Raw genomic sequence first — 16,154 nt, 5'->3', positions numbered from 1 at the left:
TATTATAGAAGTTTCCTGAAGAATTCTTAAGTTTTTAATATATTTCTTGTAAGTATATGTAGTATGTTAAAACTATTTTTAATTAATATTTTATATTTATGTTTGAAGGGAGTATGCTGGAGGTAAAACCATGAAGAAGTAGTGGAAAGAAGAATAATGTTTTTCCGAAATCGTTTTCTGTTTCTGTTGGCTTTAGCTGCCTTATTAGCCTTTTTGAGCCTTAGCCTCCAATTCTGTAAGTATAATATTATATCATAGCTGAGATTTGTAAATACCATGTTCTTTTTATTGCATTTTTAATGTATGTGTACAAAGTAAAATCAAATTAATGTCAGAATGATTGTGGGTACAATATGAGGAATCATTTTTTGCTTTATAAAATGATACAATTTTGAACATATTCTAAACCAAACATATTAATTATGATTGTGCGGGCTGAAAATGATTGATCTGTTTGACATGTTATGACAAATGGGGAAAGAGAATTCTTTCCCCCCTCAGTTTCTGCAAAATATTTAATTTATTTCATATGTATAGATTTGAAGAACAAATGCATATTAACTGTTACTTTTCTCATGTTAGAATTCTTGAATAATTATATAATTAAAGCATGAGCTTTATACAAATTCTCAAATACATGAACATGACTTTTAAAAAGTTAAGAGATAAGGCATAATTAGACTTGCAAGATTCTGTTACTATATCCAATCTTAATATACTTTTAGTCTTGATGTAGAGTTGATTTCTTGGTCTGATCTACCTCTTGAGGCTAATATTGTTTTATGCTTTACCTACTCCTTTTCTTCCACTAATGTGAAGGGGTTTGTATAGGTGTGTCTATCTGTGATATTTGCACATAACTTAATTCCTTTTTCATTGTTTGTGTCAACGTTCCAATTAATGAGACAGATCAAAAAACACTGCATGACTGATGACTCCAAAAAAGTCTATAATAATGAGAACGGAGCATCAGCACTCATGGATGGATGCCAGAATTTGAATTCTCCTCCCCTTAACCCATCATATCATATAGAATCTCCCTCCCTTAATTATATGTCATGAATCACATTCACCAATTAGTTTAACACAGGAAGTTTCACTTCCCTTCTGAAGCGTGCTCTTATCTTCTCAAAACATCCGGGTTGAATTCCTCCCGCACTTTAGTGATTCAAAGCCAAACAGTTAAAGCAAAAGGCTGCAAAAACATGTCAATGTTTGCAGCATTGACAGTTTGAGCTTAAGCAGTATTTTTCTCCTCAATGCTTTGGTAACGGGTACCTCAATACCATCCTCTTTACGTTCCACAGAATGTCACAACATCAGAGTTAGTGATGGAAGATCACTACATATGAATAGCCCTAAATCACAGCCACTCAATTTTGTCAGAATCTATAGCCAAAACCTATTCTTCCCCATCTAGACCCATACAGCCTCCAAGCACTGGGAAAATATCTTGATGGCAACTCTTGGATAGTCTGAGGCAAAAATGTATACCTATCATCAGCATACTAATGATTCTTGACCCCATGCTGATAGATGATCTCACTAATGCTTTCATGTAGCTCTTAAACAGAAGTTTAAAGGCAAAAGTCTTGAAAACTATCCACACTTGGCCACCCTATTAATACTACCACCAATCATCCTCTTCACATAATAACACTCTTTAACCTTTCTCTAACATAACAATCTTAAAATATCAATAAACAACTGGAATTCTGACACAAACATATGGTCTTAATGTCAGGTTCAGGAAAAAATTGTATTGATGGGGTAGAAAGTTATGTACCTAAAATCTGATTGTAGTACTTGTAGCTATAGTTCCTTCAGTCCATTCAGCATATTAATAGGCAGTACCAGGAAAGTTTCCCTTTTCTATTAAGATTGTGGTCCTTCATAAATTTGAAATTTTGATGTCAACTAATGAGGAACACTTCTGAGATAATGGATGTTGTTGTTTAAAATTATTAATGCTAAATTGTCGCGCCCCGCGGGCCCGACATTCAGCAGGGGCCCGATGTCCAGCACTGAGCCCACGGGCCCTCTTCGTGGCGAGGTGCACAGGTCCCACCTGGCCCTCCGCGGACGCGCCGCCCACACTACGGACACCTCCCGCGCTCTCCCAGCTCACCACGGACACGGACCCTTCTCGTCTCGCCGTGAGCGTGCCTTCCCCGCGCCGGCTGGCACTTACGCTTTCCCTACGACATCCCGGAGCTTCCTCGTCAGCTGGTCGGCGCGCGCATGCGCAGGACAGCTCTGCCGGGCCCCGCCCGGTACCGGCAGGCTCAGTGGTCTCTTCGTCAGGGAATGGACTCGTCTGCGCCGCAATGAAACTGAACATGGTGCAGACTGGAGAGCACGGCGTCGGCAGGCCTGCTGAGGGGCAGCTGCTGGCTCCCATTCCTTGGAGCGCATGGCAAGGGGCTATGCCCATTGAGCCTGCCAGCGTGGCTGGAAATGTGGCAATACCAGGGCCCGTGGGGGGTGGAGAGGTGTCCGAGGACCGGGGTCGGGTGGGGGCCATACTTGGGTGGGAAATGGGTGTGGTGAAGGAAGGTGGTGGGTCGCAGGGTTGTGGTTTCAGGGTTGGGTGGGAGCTTACCTGGCGGGCGGAGAGCGTCGGGTGTCAGGGTTCGGGCAAAAGACACTGACGGGAAAGGGCGGGGTGTAAATAGGGGATGGGCGGATGTAGGCGTGTTTGGGTGGGGTCTGGGTGTCTGCCTTGGGTGGGTATTTAGCAGCGTTGGTTGCGGGTAGCAGCCAACGCTGACTTCGTTTTCCTTTGGACTGCTGTTTGCTTTACAATAAACTCTTCCTGTGGACTCGGCACTCGTTCCGGCTGCATTTTTTCCTGCTCCGCCGGACGGGGCTGAGATTGGTCAAATAAACTGGTTTATATTTCTATAATATAAACAAATCAAGCAAATATTACTTTTACTGATCAGTCATTGTTATTGACAAGCTTTTTCTAGATTGAAATTTAAACCACAAACCTTTGAAGGATTAGGGTTCCACTTCCCTAATCTTTGGTATAACAGTGAACTATTCTATTAAAATTTTGCTAAATAGTGTATGTAGATAGCCCTTGACTTATGACTGCAATTGGGACCAGAAATCTGATCATAAGTTGTTATGGTTATGAGTCGAGGCACACACATGACTGGAAGTGCTGTGTTTCTTAAACGAACATGGTGGTCATTAAACAAATGTGATGATCATTAAGTGAATCTATTTATTTGAATGCCGGAAACTGGTAAAAAAAAGTCTCAGATTGTAGCCACATGACTGCAGAATGTTGCAACCAGTCATAAAGGTGATCGGTTGAAAGTTCCCAACATGACAATGGGTGGGCTGCTGCAACCATTTATGGTGGCTGCTGCTGGTGGTGGTGATGCTTTTCAGGCCCTAAGTTAATTGTTATATTTGAGGACTTAAATACCAAAAGACAACTGTTGGAAAACCAACTCGGCCCACGCTGCATGGTCCCCAAAATTTCTCAGTGTTCTTTCAGACTGTTTTATTTTCCAAAAGGTTAAAATGGACCTAATCCTAATCAATCTAGTGGATCAGATTGAAGAGGTAAAACAGTTGGAACTTGGAAGAATCTCACATACTGTGCTTCAAAGTACGTAAAATGGAAAATTGGAATCAAATTAAAATAGAGATCTAATTTCAATGTGCAAGGTACATACAAAATTCTACATATAAAACTGATAGCTAATATCTGTAGAAAGTTGGCAAAACCGAAGCTCAACAAAAGAAAGTAAATGCAAAAAAAGAGTTTCTCTTGGCTATGCCATTAATAATGAGGTTGGTGGGTCAACTGATCTATTTCTGAGTACTTAGAGTGTTTGCTATTTGGAGAAGATGATAACATGGAAAAGCTCAATTGACAGAAAGAGGGAGTGGTGACCCAAAGTTAATAGATAGTGAGGACAGTCTTACTACCATAATAAATTTAAGCATTCAGGAATAGATCAGTTATGTCTGAAAAACTTGAAGAACTTAGTAGATACCATTGTGATTTGAGAAACCATATAGTGCCAAATGATTGGTGTAGGGTGCATGTTCCTATCTTCAAAAAGAGAAGAATAAAAAGGACCTGAATAAAAAAAGATGTCAGCTTAATATCAGTCCTTTGCAAACTTCTGGTACAGGCTATTAAGCATTTAGAAAAGAATGCATTGTTTGGCAGAAGCCAGTATGAATTTATCAAGAAAAAGTTGTACAAAAAATTTGGGTCTCTTTTTTTTTGATAAAGTGGTGTTCAATGGACCATAGGAAAAGTGTATAGTGAAGATGGTAAAATGTGGGTTGGATACACAATATGCAACTATTATATGAGTATCTGCCTGATTTTACCATTGTACCCAACAAATATACTTCAGTGGCATGGCATATTGCAGAGCTCTGTTCAAGGCAAGAGGAAAATAGTGTTTCAGAATAACTAGCAATAACTATTACCCATAGCAAAATACTCTTATAACATGGGAATGTGAATCTATGAATAAGATTCTAAGAATCTAATGAATTAGTTTAGCAGATGAAAAATTCTGCCTCCAAACTTATGTTTAAATGTCTGTTAATATTAATGTTAAGCAGCCCACATTAGATTAAATACCATGATTGAATTCTATTGTATATATGTGTTTTTTATTTAAGTTATTGTAAATGTATTTAAAATACACACCATCCTTGCAAACAGAAGAGTTATGTATAACTCTTGACAAAGGGTGACTTATATATGTTGTATAAAGAAAGGAGCTCTTTGTCATTATAAGATGATAGATTATATACTGTTTTAGGTTTGTAATCCTTCTGGGTGGTATATATGATGATTTTCATAGAGGAAAAAGTAAATCTGAAGAAACATTATTGGTACTGAAACAGACACTTTGTTACTATAATTTTTTATTTTTGGATTTTCTGAAATAAACTCGGTTTTCACAGCATGGGGGTACTTTGATTATATAGAGAAAATTAATGAGGACAAAACTCTCAAAACTAAAACGTAAGGAAGAGTGAATAAGTCTAAACCAACCTAGAAAGTTGTGATTTGATAGATATTCTATCCTCAAAGACAAAGGTGAGAATTTTAAAGAACACAAAGCAGTTTATGAAATATATGGGATGTAGAGGAAGTAAAGATTTTCAAGGCTAGAAAGTTATATTATAGAAAGATAATAGGGTAATTGTAAGCTAGATTTAGCTATGTTTCCTTTCTTTGATTTACTATTTCTTATTTCTTTTTGTGCTCTGTAACATTTCTTATTCTGGAAGGAGTGTGGAATTTATGCACGTACAATGTGCATATTCTCTTGAGGGATACACAGCACCTCCCTTGAGGGGGAAAAATCACCCTTAGACAACATTGCAGCTGACAAGGTTGCAGGTATTGTTTCTTTGAAAATACTGCGAAATATGTTATAGTTGAAGGCCCTTAAAAATCAAACCTAATGCTGTTTACCTTAGGCCATTTCAGACAGGTCTGTTCTGGGACAAAAATCAATATTATGAACTTACTGTTGGATTCATAAATGAAACACAGCTGTGGTCCGATGGGTAATAATTCACTCTTAAAAGCCAGTGTTTTGGAGGGTTTTTAAATCCAATTTAATCAAGAACTAGTACTCTTTTCTTGAACTAGGCTAGGGAAAGCAGAAATATAATATTAGCTCTCAAAGTACAAAATATTACAATTTACAATATTGTTGCAGTAGATTCATTATTCTTAAGTTTTTCAAATATTTAATGAGAGTCTTGGACTTAGTTAAAGCTATATAATTATTTTTCCATCTTCTTACTGGTCTGTTTCATTTTTACATACATAAGGTTATTGAAAAGGACAATTTGAAGTATGGAAACAGAAACCCTGTGATTGTTAACTTGTGTCATTGTACAATGTACAATCAGTATAGACCAGGGGTAGGCAACCTTGGCTCTTTTATGACTTGTGGACTTCAACTCCCAGAATTCCTGAGCCAAGGTTGCCTACCCATGGTATAGACCCTTGGACAAATATTATAGAGGTAATTAAAAGGAATAGCTGGAGTGGCAGTTTCCTGTTGTTGTTTTTCTTGTTACTACATGTTGAGGACTGAGATTCCTGCTTCTGGATTGTTATATTTTCATGAATAGACTTAATATAAAATATAACAACACTACCTGACTTTAATTTTGTGGGAAAGAATTCTTGATGAGTAACACCTCAAGAAACACATATTAAAATAACCAATAATAGATTTCCTGGATTTTTACTGTAAGAAAAATCTGTGAAATTTAAGTGTAGATGTTAGAATGCATAAATCTACCATATATTTGCCTGCCTCTGTGTTATATTTCCAAGCTTTTTCTTCTCACTCCATATCATTGTTGTTGCTACTGTTGTTCCTTATCTCTTCTGTTGTACTTAGCATATTCTTTCTGTGGAATATTTTCTCATTTATAGGACAATGCTAGTAACAGAAATTTGACATGTAACAATTTAGGTAATTCTTAAGATATTGTCCCCCTGCTAGAAACAAAACTACTTGTCTAAAAACCCATATTTCAGTTGTGTCAGTTTTATGGAAAGAATATGAGCAATGATTCAGTGAGGTGAGTAGTCAATAAAGGGAGTGAAGCTTTTTTTAGCCCTGTGTTCCCCAACTTTACACCTTCCAAACATGAAAAGTACCAATTTGGGGGAAAAGCTGATTTATTCCAATCAAATAAATCTAATTTATGATGCCAGATTGGCATACTTCCACATAGCCCATTCCAGAAAATTTCCTACTCTCTTTTATCATGCTCAGTATAACAGTCTCAGCAAAGCTTTCTGTGATATTGCTCAGTTTCATAGATTAGCAAAAGAGGAAGTCCGGAATTAGAGCTCTTTTCTCTGTTTACACAAAGGAGAAATAATCTTGCTAGAAAATATTTTAGCATCATTTTTTCTAAATAATTACTGAAGAATGAAAGAGTTAAAATTTCCATCTGCATTCTTGGCAGAATTTTTCTAGTATATCTATTTTATGTTTAAAGCCAATGAAAATTTACCATGGATCCTTTAAAAAAAAGTGTGCTGTGTGGTTTCTCAAGTTTATAAAAGTGCTTTGAAATAATTTGGTTGCGCAAAACTGAAAGAACCTACTGTGTTTAAGGCTAATATTCAGGGGGGAAAAATATCTATTCAAAGTTTTAAAGTCGAAAGAAAAAAAGGAATGGGTTTGCTTCTATGTTGGATATTTTTTGGTAAATATTATTTTTCTTCTGGATCTTCTTTTAGTTACTTTAGTGTTAATTGTATTGTTTGATATTCTAATAATTGTTCTAAATTAAAACAAAAAGTTTAGAGCCTTCTGAACGGATAAAAAAGAGATGGACACATTTAGTACAACTCGAGAGATTCTACCTTTATTTTATATTGTTTCTTTTACTTTTCAGAAGTGATTATGCTGAAAGCAGTAGTGCACATATTGTACCCATAATGTAAGGTGGGGCAAAATTAGGATAAATGTAAAATCTGTAACAAAATGCTGTTTTCAGTAGTAATAGTTTTAAAATTTAAAGAGGAATATTTATTAGGCTAAACTGTAGCCTAAACTGTTTATTTTTTCTTGTCTCTTACTTCATATTATGTTGTGTATAGAATATGCTGTATGCATTTAAAATAATCCTGGAAAAATCATTTATTTCAAAGGAGTTTCTTTTGTAGGCAGAATGGAATTTAAATATATTTATGGAAGCTGAGATGCATTCTCATTGAAAACTATATTTTTTAAGAAAACATAATTCACTATAATAAAATAGCAATGTTAGTTTATTTATTTATTTATTGATTGATTATGCATTTAATTGAAACCTTGTGATTTTATTTTAGCGGTTTCTTTGTCAATAGAATTTTGTTTAGGTACTATATATCATACATTGTCTGCACTTAAACCAAATCTGTTATGAAGATCAAAAGCAGTGTATAATAAAAAAGGAAGAAATTGTTTTGCTGATGAGTACTACTCCATCAGCAAAATTATATCATTGCATTACATACCACCACCTACTAAGAAATCACTAATTAATGTGGTGTAGAAATAGATTTTATACTATTTCCTGTTTCCATATTTATTTATGTATTTTGAATTATGCAAATAAATAATTTAGCCTTAGACTAATCAGTATCAATTCACAATGCATGTTGGTTATTTATATTGTATGTTTAGTACATTTGATTCCTGTTAAGCCAATTAAAGATGATGGTCTGCATTCCAAGAATCGAAAGAGAATAATGCCTAATCCACTAACAGAGCCACCTGCTATCGATCCTATTTATGAAGCCCAGTTTTATTGTAATGTTCCCAGCATCCCTGAACGCAGTATGGAAGGTAACTATGTGATTGTGTTGTTGACTGCTCTTTTATTTTTATTTGCTTAATTCTGTTGCCATTCTGAAACATTGCTAATAGAATGCTCTCGAATTCCAAACAGAAAGCAGCATTTAATATAAAAATAAAGGCAACCCTCAAACATTACCTACTAGCTTAGCTTAACTGGAACAGCTGTTCAAATATAGTTTTCTCCCTCCCCCACAGGACTGATCTAGTCATGCCTTGCATTTAAAACCCTTAGAGGCTGTAGGTAGAATTAATAGTTTTTATAGAAAAGCATGCAGCTTCTGAATCTGACCAAGAATTAGAAAATGTATTTTAAAAAATAGTGCTATTATTTTTATGTAGTACAGCAGTAGTCTCTGTTAGATCTGTACTTCATACAGAAGCAGTTTAATATTTTAAACAGTTATGGGAAATAGGTTCTTCGATTACCCCAAACCTTTTCCATTGTGATTCCCTAAGTTTGAATCAGGGTTCTTCCCCCTAAATCAGTTAAAATGTCAGGACCAGTAGAAAAGAAAAATGAGTTTTGCTGTCCCTTCATCAGTATCAATTGCCTCAGTTCTGGCTTACAGCCAGAAGACCTTCTCAACATCACCAGGCAACCAATCAATAGCTCTATCCATTGGCTTGTCAGAATTCCCCCCTTCCTCCCTTCACCCAACCCCCTCTTTTTTCCTGGGCACCAGCTGCCTGGTGCAAAAGTCAGAAGATGGCAGGGGAAAGGAGCTTTTCATCCAGAGCAATGACCTGCATCAGCCCAAATTATTGACACCCTGAAGCGCAGCTGAGATAGAATATGGAGAAGTAGGGCTTGCATGAAATGTGTGCCATTTCAGTCACAGTCCCCTTATTAGCTGCTTTTTATAAGATAATCAAAGTTGATGAAGCTGAAAGGCATCCTGGAGTCATTGTGCTTGAAACCACAGAGAAAAAGTTGTCTCTCTCCTACTTAACCATATAAAGTCCCACCATGGATACATTTTTAAAATAGTTTTTATTGTTTTTAAAATAATAACAGAAAAAGCAAAAGAATTCAAGCATTATCCAAAAAACCGCATAACAGATGTTTATAGAAATAAGTGAAAATAAATGCAACAGAAAAACTTAAAAGTATAAATATGCTGTTAGAACAATGAACATTTCCAATTCTATATATATAATCATCTAATACAGATCATTATTCTCATATATAAATAAAACTCTAATGTCTTCCCACCACAAATACTTGTCAGCTGTATTTGGGATCAGCTTAGAGACCTGAGCATTTTAGGAGGAGAACCTGGTTTGAAATAACTCTCTTGTATTCTGAGCTGAAAGGCCCTTGTCATGGCTTGTTGGCTGCCTTAGGAGGAAAAATACTAAGTAAAACTGAGGAATAGGTTGGGAAAAAGATGAAGGCAATTTTATAGGGACTTGACAGCAAAAGAAAGATGCCAGTTCACGTTCACGTAAAGGCTAAAAACAAGTAAGGAAAGGTCCCAAATCCTACTGACTGAATTTAGAAAGAATTATTTCCAGTAAGTGTGTATAAGATTGCAGCAGTCATTTCTTTATTGTGCTGTTAAACCTACTCAGAAGATTTTAGTTGGGGAGTTCTTGATCTAGCTAAATACTTACTGGGTCACTTCATTTTTTGTGTGTGCCATCTGTCTCTCAAACAAACAGTTTTATAATTCACCTTTAGTCATCTTTAGTGGAAAACAATCTGAATCTGAACTGTTAAAATTGTCTATGGAGATTCTTAGTCATCCATGCTTTTTCAAGAGACAACTGGAGTTTTCTTGTTTTTCTTTGAGCAAATTGAACAATTTTCTCTCAACTGAGGGGGAGGGATAAGACATCATCTATCTCCAGTTTACAACAGAGCCTTTCAGCAGTTCCAAGAAGGATCCACACCTATGCACTACCCAGGTGAACCTGAGGACACAAATAAACCTTCAGCTGGTCTCAACGACTCTAAAAGAATGCAAGTGACCAGCTGTATCTGTAAGGAATATAAATCCTTCCATTCCCCACCATCCAGTCAGAGTTGAAGAAACTTCTTGGATGAGAAGTGAAACGTCTTCAAAGAAAAACAAGGAAGTCCAGTTGTCTCTTGAAAAAGCACCTTTCAGACAACTTTTAAAATTGTTCAGTGCCAATGTTGTATGTTTAACTAAAGGTGTAAATGTATTATAAATTGTTAGAGTTCAATTGGAATTATAAAAGGGATTCCCATTATGAGTCTATTCTTGCTCTTTTTCTTATAGGTCACGCACCTCACTATTTTAAACTGATATCTGTTCATGTACTAATTCGCCATGGAGACCGATATCCTCTGTATGCCATTCCCAGAACAAAACGGCCAGACATTGACTGTACATTAATGCCTAACAGGTAACATTGCTGTATTATACTAATGCTTTGTATATTTTATTTCTGCACAAATAATGTTAGTGCCTGATCAAAATTCATAATCATTTTGGAGTAGATTGTCATCAGTTTAAGCACACCCCCACAAACTTTCTCTAAAAGGATTCTTTCACGCTTTACTTTTGTAGTGTCCTGCATATTCATTCACACAATATTGATAGCTTATATTCCTTATCTTCCATTCTCTGTCTTTAATGTCCTTTCTTCCACTTCTTCCAAAATTGGTAGAATTTTCAACAGAGGTGACTCACAGTTGTAGAAAGCTGCCTTTCTGGTCTTCCTCCAATCAGTGCTAAAAGCATGTGTTGATGAGTGGGTGGATTTATTAGTACTTAATCATTTTATACTGATGTTATATTCTGATTATCTTATACACAAGTAGAGACAATCTTACCATTAAACTTACAATTTAAAGACGTAGTGCTGAAGAGGAAAAGAAAATAATATCAATATTATCAATTCTAAATCTTATATTTTCATAAATGGTGAAAAGGGTGTTGCATTATCACACTGAAGTTTGATGGATGAATAGTTGCCAAAATAATAACACATTAAAGAGTAAAGATTGATTTAAGATTATTTTAAGATGACAGAAGCCAATCATTTACTAATTTGTTTACTCATTTCATTCATTCTACTAGGCTTTTTTATTTTTAAGATAGTATAGTATGCCAATTCTGTAGAAAATATTCATTTCAGTGGATGTTTTAATTTGAAGTTATAAAGAGGCTGGATAAAAGGATTCAGGGCAAGAATAGGCAGATTCTTATCTGATTGTATAATAATTTTAGAAGCTGCTATTCATGTCAAAGGAGATAATACCAAGTACTGATTGAAAGAAAATCTAAACATTGTACCTGGCCTATTTATACTGTTTTCTTATTTTGAATCTGTAAATAACTTTTCATAGATAGAATGCATTTAAATTTGAAGTATGTTGTGTTTAATGCTGTAACATGTAAATATTGTGTCAGTTTCTGTCTCAGTCAGTGAGTCAGTATTCAGAAGTATCTCAACTTTTTCATACAATTGTAAAGTAAAATCATTTAAGAGAGAACCAGAACTCAGTAATCTTTTGTGATAAACACATTTTCTCAAATAGAATGCTACTGTGCTGAAGTGAGCTGTGCATAATAAATTTTTCGAGAATAGCCTTACTGAATAGAAGTAAATTGAATTGGCTCTAGTAAGCAATTACATTTTGTAATAAGATAAGTGATGAATAAGTTGTTAATTGCACTGATTGGATTTTTAATGAACTTACTCTAGGGAATGAAATAATAATTGAAGAGAGATAATTCAAAGCCATTTGGAAATTTTATAAGACCTGACAGCCACAGTTCTAAAAATATCTGGTATAATAGAACTAGAAAAATGTCCAAAGTTGTCGAAGGTATTCTATGATAATATTAATTAAATCACCATTTTATTTCTTCTCTAAAGTTGAAAAGTAACAAAGCCAAAGTCAGCAAACCACATTGTAGAGACTTACAGTGTAACTGTTATTTATACAAAGTTCTTTTGTCCTAGTTAAAATTAGTTTTTCAACGAGTATGAAACAATATTGAGTTTATATCTCCTAATTTAGCTGTTATCCCTATGCAGTTGCTATTCTCACAGTGCAATTGTGTAAGATTAGATGAGTTGCTGTCCATATAACTTACAGTTTATGAAACATTTAACCATTCTAAAAGTATTGTATATGAAGTGAGTTTGAATATTCATAAATGGTAGTGTTTTCTTTGTTTACTCATGAACGTTTTTATATATACTTTCTCCTTTGTTTGGCACCACTCCTACCTCTCCAAACATTGGTAATGATAAAGGAAGTTGCTGTCTTCTTCCAGTTTCCTTAAAATAAAATTCCTAGAGTTATGGATTGGATTCATTGGTGGAGTATGTGGAAATTTCTTTATTTTTTTGAGTTCAATCCACTACCACCAATAATTGTTTATACAATAGCTAGTAATTTCCAAAATTCTGGGAAAGGATTTTTTTAACCATGTGGAGAACCTGGCACATATGATAAACACTGACAGCCTTGGAGATGCATTCTAGAAATTACAGTATAGCAAGGATTTGAATGAGAGGCAGAGAATGAGGAAATGGAGAAAGCTTAACTCCATCCTGGAATGAGAGCAGGTTTTGTGGGAGAAAGATTACTAGGGTGGAGATTTCCTGATTTCGTGGTGGAAGATGTGCTCCTAGTGGATACTGATGAAGGGGTTTAGTTGGTTAGTAATACAGAATTGGTTGGATAACTTATATCAACTTTTAATTAATGTATGTTGTAGCAGAAGGACAGGGTAGAAAGCAGGGATTACAGCTCTAGGTTTGGTACATGAGGTGGATGGACTATTTAAAACATTTGTGGGGAGATGCATTTTGAGACCACCTGGTGGAGGAATGAGAAAGATCTGACATGACCTTGGATTGGTTATTATATTCTTCTAGGACTTTGGTAAGGGAGAGAAAGACCCATTGTTTTATTTCATTCAGTCTGTTGTTCTTGTCATATTTTAAATGTGTATTGTAATTACCACATTTTGATTGTTCTGGGTTGCCTAGGATTGTTGGGAGTTTCAAGGTTACATATAGCTCATATAGACCAAAGATGTTCAAGCATGCATACATCTGTGGAGTTCCCAAACTTCTCAATTGGTAAGGATGCTAAATACCATAGATGACAATTGACTGTGATGAAGTGAACTGAAATAATATATAGTTTTGTTTTCTTGCCCTCAAAAATAAATGAAGATGCATAGTATGCTAGAGAAGTAAAAAAGAAGTTTAATTCTAGGGAGGAAAATATTAATGAACTTAGACAAGATCATGTTATCTATTTCTATGACAACATAGCCAGAAAAGTTTAAACACTATTTTTGCCAGTAATGAATGGCTTTAAGAACTGAACAGTGAATAAAAGAGAGAGAGAGAGAGAGAGAGAGAGAGAGAGAGAGAGAGAGAAGATAGTTGCCTTTGAATTATGACCTTGGAAATAATTACTGAAATACAGTGGACTTCAAGAGGCATCAGTCAATCCATCTTGGTTTAAATAAGGACTTGAAATGGATTTCATCAAAAAACAGAACTTCATATACTATAGGCATGTAATGCAAAGAATTATGTACCAAAAAAGCAAAATTTTATGTTTGGCAAAGTTGTAAGAAGTAGAAAGAAGGTTAGCTAGTGAATAAAAGGATCAAAATGATAAATGGAATGACTCCAGATTTCTGCTGGAGATATATCAGGATGGAGGTTACTTATCTACATAGATGTCAGGAGTCAGATTCAATTTAGGGGCACTTAAGTAGGTAACCCTGGTTACATATCAAGTTATATATTTATGAAAGAAAGGCTCAGATTGCATATTTAATAACTTCCACCTTATCTTTCAAAGTTATGGAATTTAAAATTGAAGAGTCTTTCTGGAAGCTCAAGGATACTAACAAAATACTTTTTTCATTGTGCATAGTATCATCAATCTCCAATTAATAGTTTCCATGATCCTTACCTGGACAATACAATTGTAGTGGTGACTAAGTAGTAAATTGGGGATATAGAATTACAAAGTAAACTTGGTCAAATTATCAGGTTCTATTGGTCTGTTAGAAATATTTCAAGATGCTTCCCTGCAAATTACGTAAAGCCACATGCTACTCTAAATACAGGTAGTCTTTGACTTACAATCACAATTAGGATTAAATTTCTGTTGCCATGGAAGGCAGTTGTTAAATGAATCACACCCAATCTTATGACTTTTTGTCATGGTCATTTAAGTGAATCGCTAAGATAGTTAAGTGACTCATGAAGTCATTAAGTGAATCCAGCCTGCCCCGTTGACTTTTCTTATCATAAGCTGTCGGTATAAGGGAAGCTTTTAGTTACCCAAATGTAATTAATTATGAGAAAAATGATAACTGATAAAGTTATTTTGAATATTGATGGGAAATTAAAATTGGAAAAAAGAAAAAAAAACAGGATATGGATTGAATAAGGGAACTCTGATTGCAAATACATTTGAAATATGTTTTGGCTAGAGAAGATATAAACTGATATTATTGGCACTATGTATAACATTAGAAACATGATGAAGATGTTTATATTTAATTGTATAGGTATTAATAAGAATTATACTTGCATAATGGGGAAAATGATTATTATTGGAAGAAGAGAGGATCAGGGAAATATTGGATGATATAGTATTGGATATTTTGAGTGAAAGTTAATATATACCACTGAATGATAAAGGAACCCAGATACCGAGTTGTTTATTAAGTACTTATAATTGTAAAACTTGAAATTAATAAAATATTTACAAAAAAAAGAAGTGCCTGGGAAGATCCTAAATAGTGATTATCTGACCCTAGGTACTATCATAAATACATGCAAATTGCCAAGCACCTGAATTTTGATCACATGGCCATTGTAGTGGACATAAGCCACTTTTTCAGTGCTGTTGTAACTTTGGATGATCATTAAATTAATGGTTGCAAACTGAGGACTACCTGTGTCATTGGGCCTTCTCCAGCCTGCCCTTCTATCAGCTGTCTTATAGCAGGGGTCCTCAACCCCCTGTCCGTGGACCAGCACTGGGCTGCGGCATGCCACAAAACCGGTCCGCGCAAACTAGCAAAGCCCCATCAGCGGGATGCAGGCAGTACATGAATCCACACCCTCTCTGGTCCGCAGAAAAACCTCCACAGACCCATTCCTGGTGCTCAAAAGGTTGGGGACCTCTGTCTTAGACGACACATTAAGCCAGGGGTGTCAAACTCAATTTCATTAAGGGCCGCATCAGCATTGCGGTTGCCCTCGGGGCCGGGTGGGTATGGCCTGGGTGGGCGTGGCCTACTGGGTAGGCGTGGCTAGAGTGCGTATGGCCTACTGGGTGGGCATGGCCAACTCTACATCGTTCGCATCAAGGGTGTCTATGGGGGCCTGGGCAGGAGTGGGACAGATCTGAGGGTCTCTGGCAGAAGGAGGGTCTCTGGGCCAGGGCCAAGGCAGTGGGGGCCATTCCCTCACTGTTTCCAGGGTGGCTTCGCGGGCCACATGAAACCACTTCGCGGGCCGGATCTGGCCCCCGGGCCTTGTGTTTGACATGTCTGCATTAAGCAATTGTTCAGCCATAGAGAAGCTTTGCCTACAGGAGGGTGAATCATTAGAGCATATGTTCTTCAATGCATATTTTATTGTATTTTTATAGGATAGGTTTTTTAGTTGTAAAACTAAAGTGACATATAAAAGTTGGGTGGCTTATAAATGAAATGAATAAACAATATGTCAAAAAATGTTACTGTAATCTGTTATAGTGAAAATCTTTGGCAACTCTGACACATTTTATAAGTATTAATTTTTAATTGCCAGGAG

At 35.8% G+C, this 16,154-nt stretch overlaps 1 protein-coding gene across 3 annotated transcripts in view; it reads left to right on the top strand.

Annotated features, from left to right (window-relative positions):
- PXYLP1 (2-phosphoxylose phosphatase 1) overlaps positions 1 to 16,154 on the top strand; it is a 46,838-nt gene that overhangs the window by 18,254 nt on the left and 12,430 nt on the right. For 2 of the 3 annotated variants that reach the window (XM_081328919.1, XM_081328920.1), the window contains 3 exons: positions 109 to 235; positions 8,199 to 8,360; positions 10,619 to 10,745. In XM_081328919.1, coding sequence (XP_081185045.1) covers positions 157 to 235; positions 8,199 to 8,360; positions 10,619 to 10,745 — 368 coding nt within the window. In that variant the 5' untranslated portion in view covers positions 109 to 156. The remainder of the gene's footprint in view (positions 1 to 108; positions 236 to 8,198; positions 8,361 to 10,618; positions 10,746 to 16,154) is intronic. The other variant, XM_081328921.1, reaches the window with a different exon arrangement.

Source organism: Vipera berus, assembly GCF_964194415.1.
Source record: "Vipera berus genome assembly, chromosome: 5".
NCBI classification, from domain to species: domain Eukaryota; kingdom Metazoa; phylum Chordata; class Lepidosauria; order Squamata; family Viperidae; genus Vipera; species Vipera berus.
The sequence above is the reverse complement of the archived record's forward strand: the minus strand, read 5'-3'. Positions and strand labels throughout refer to the sequence as shown.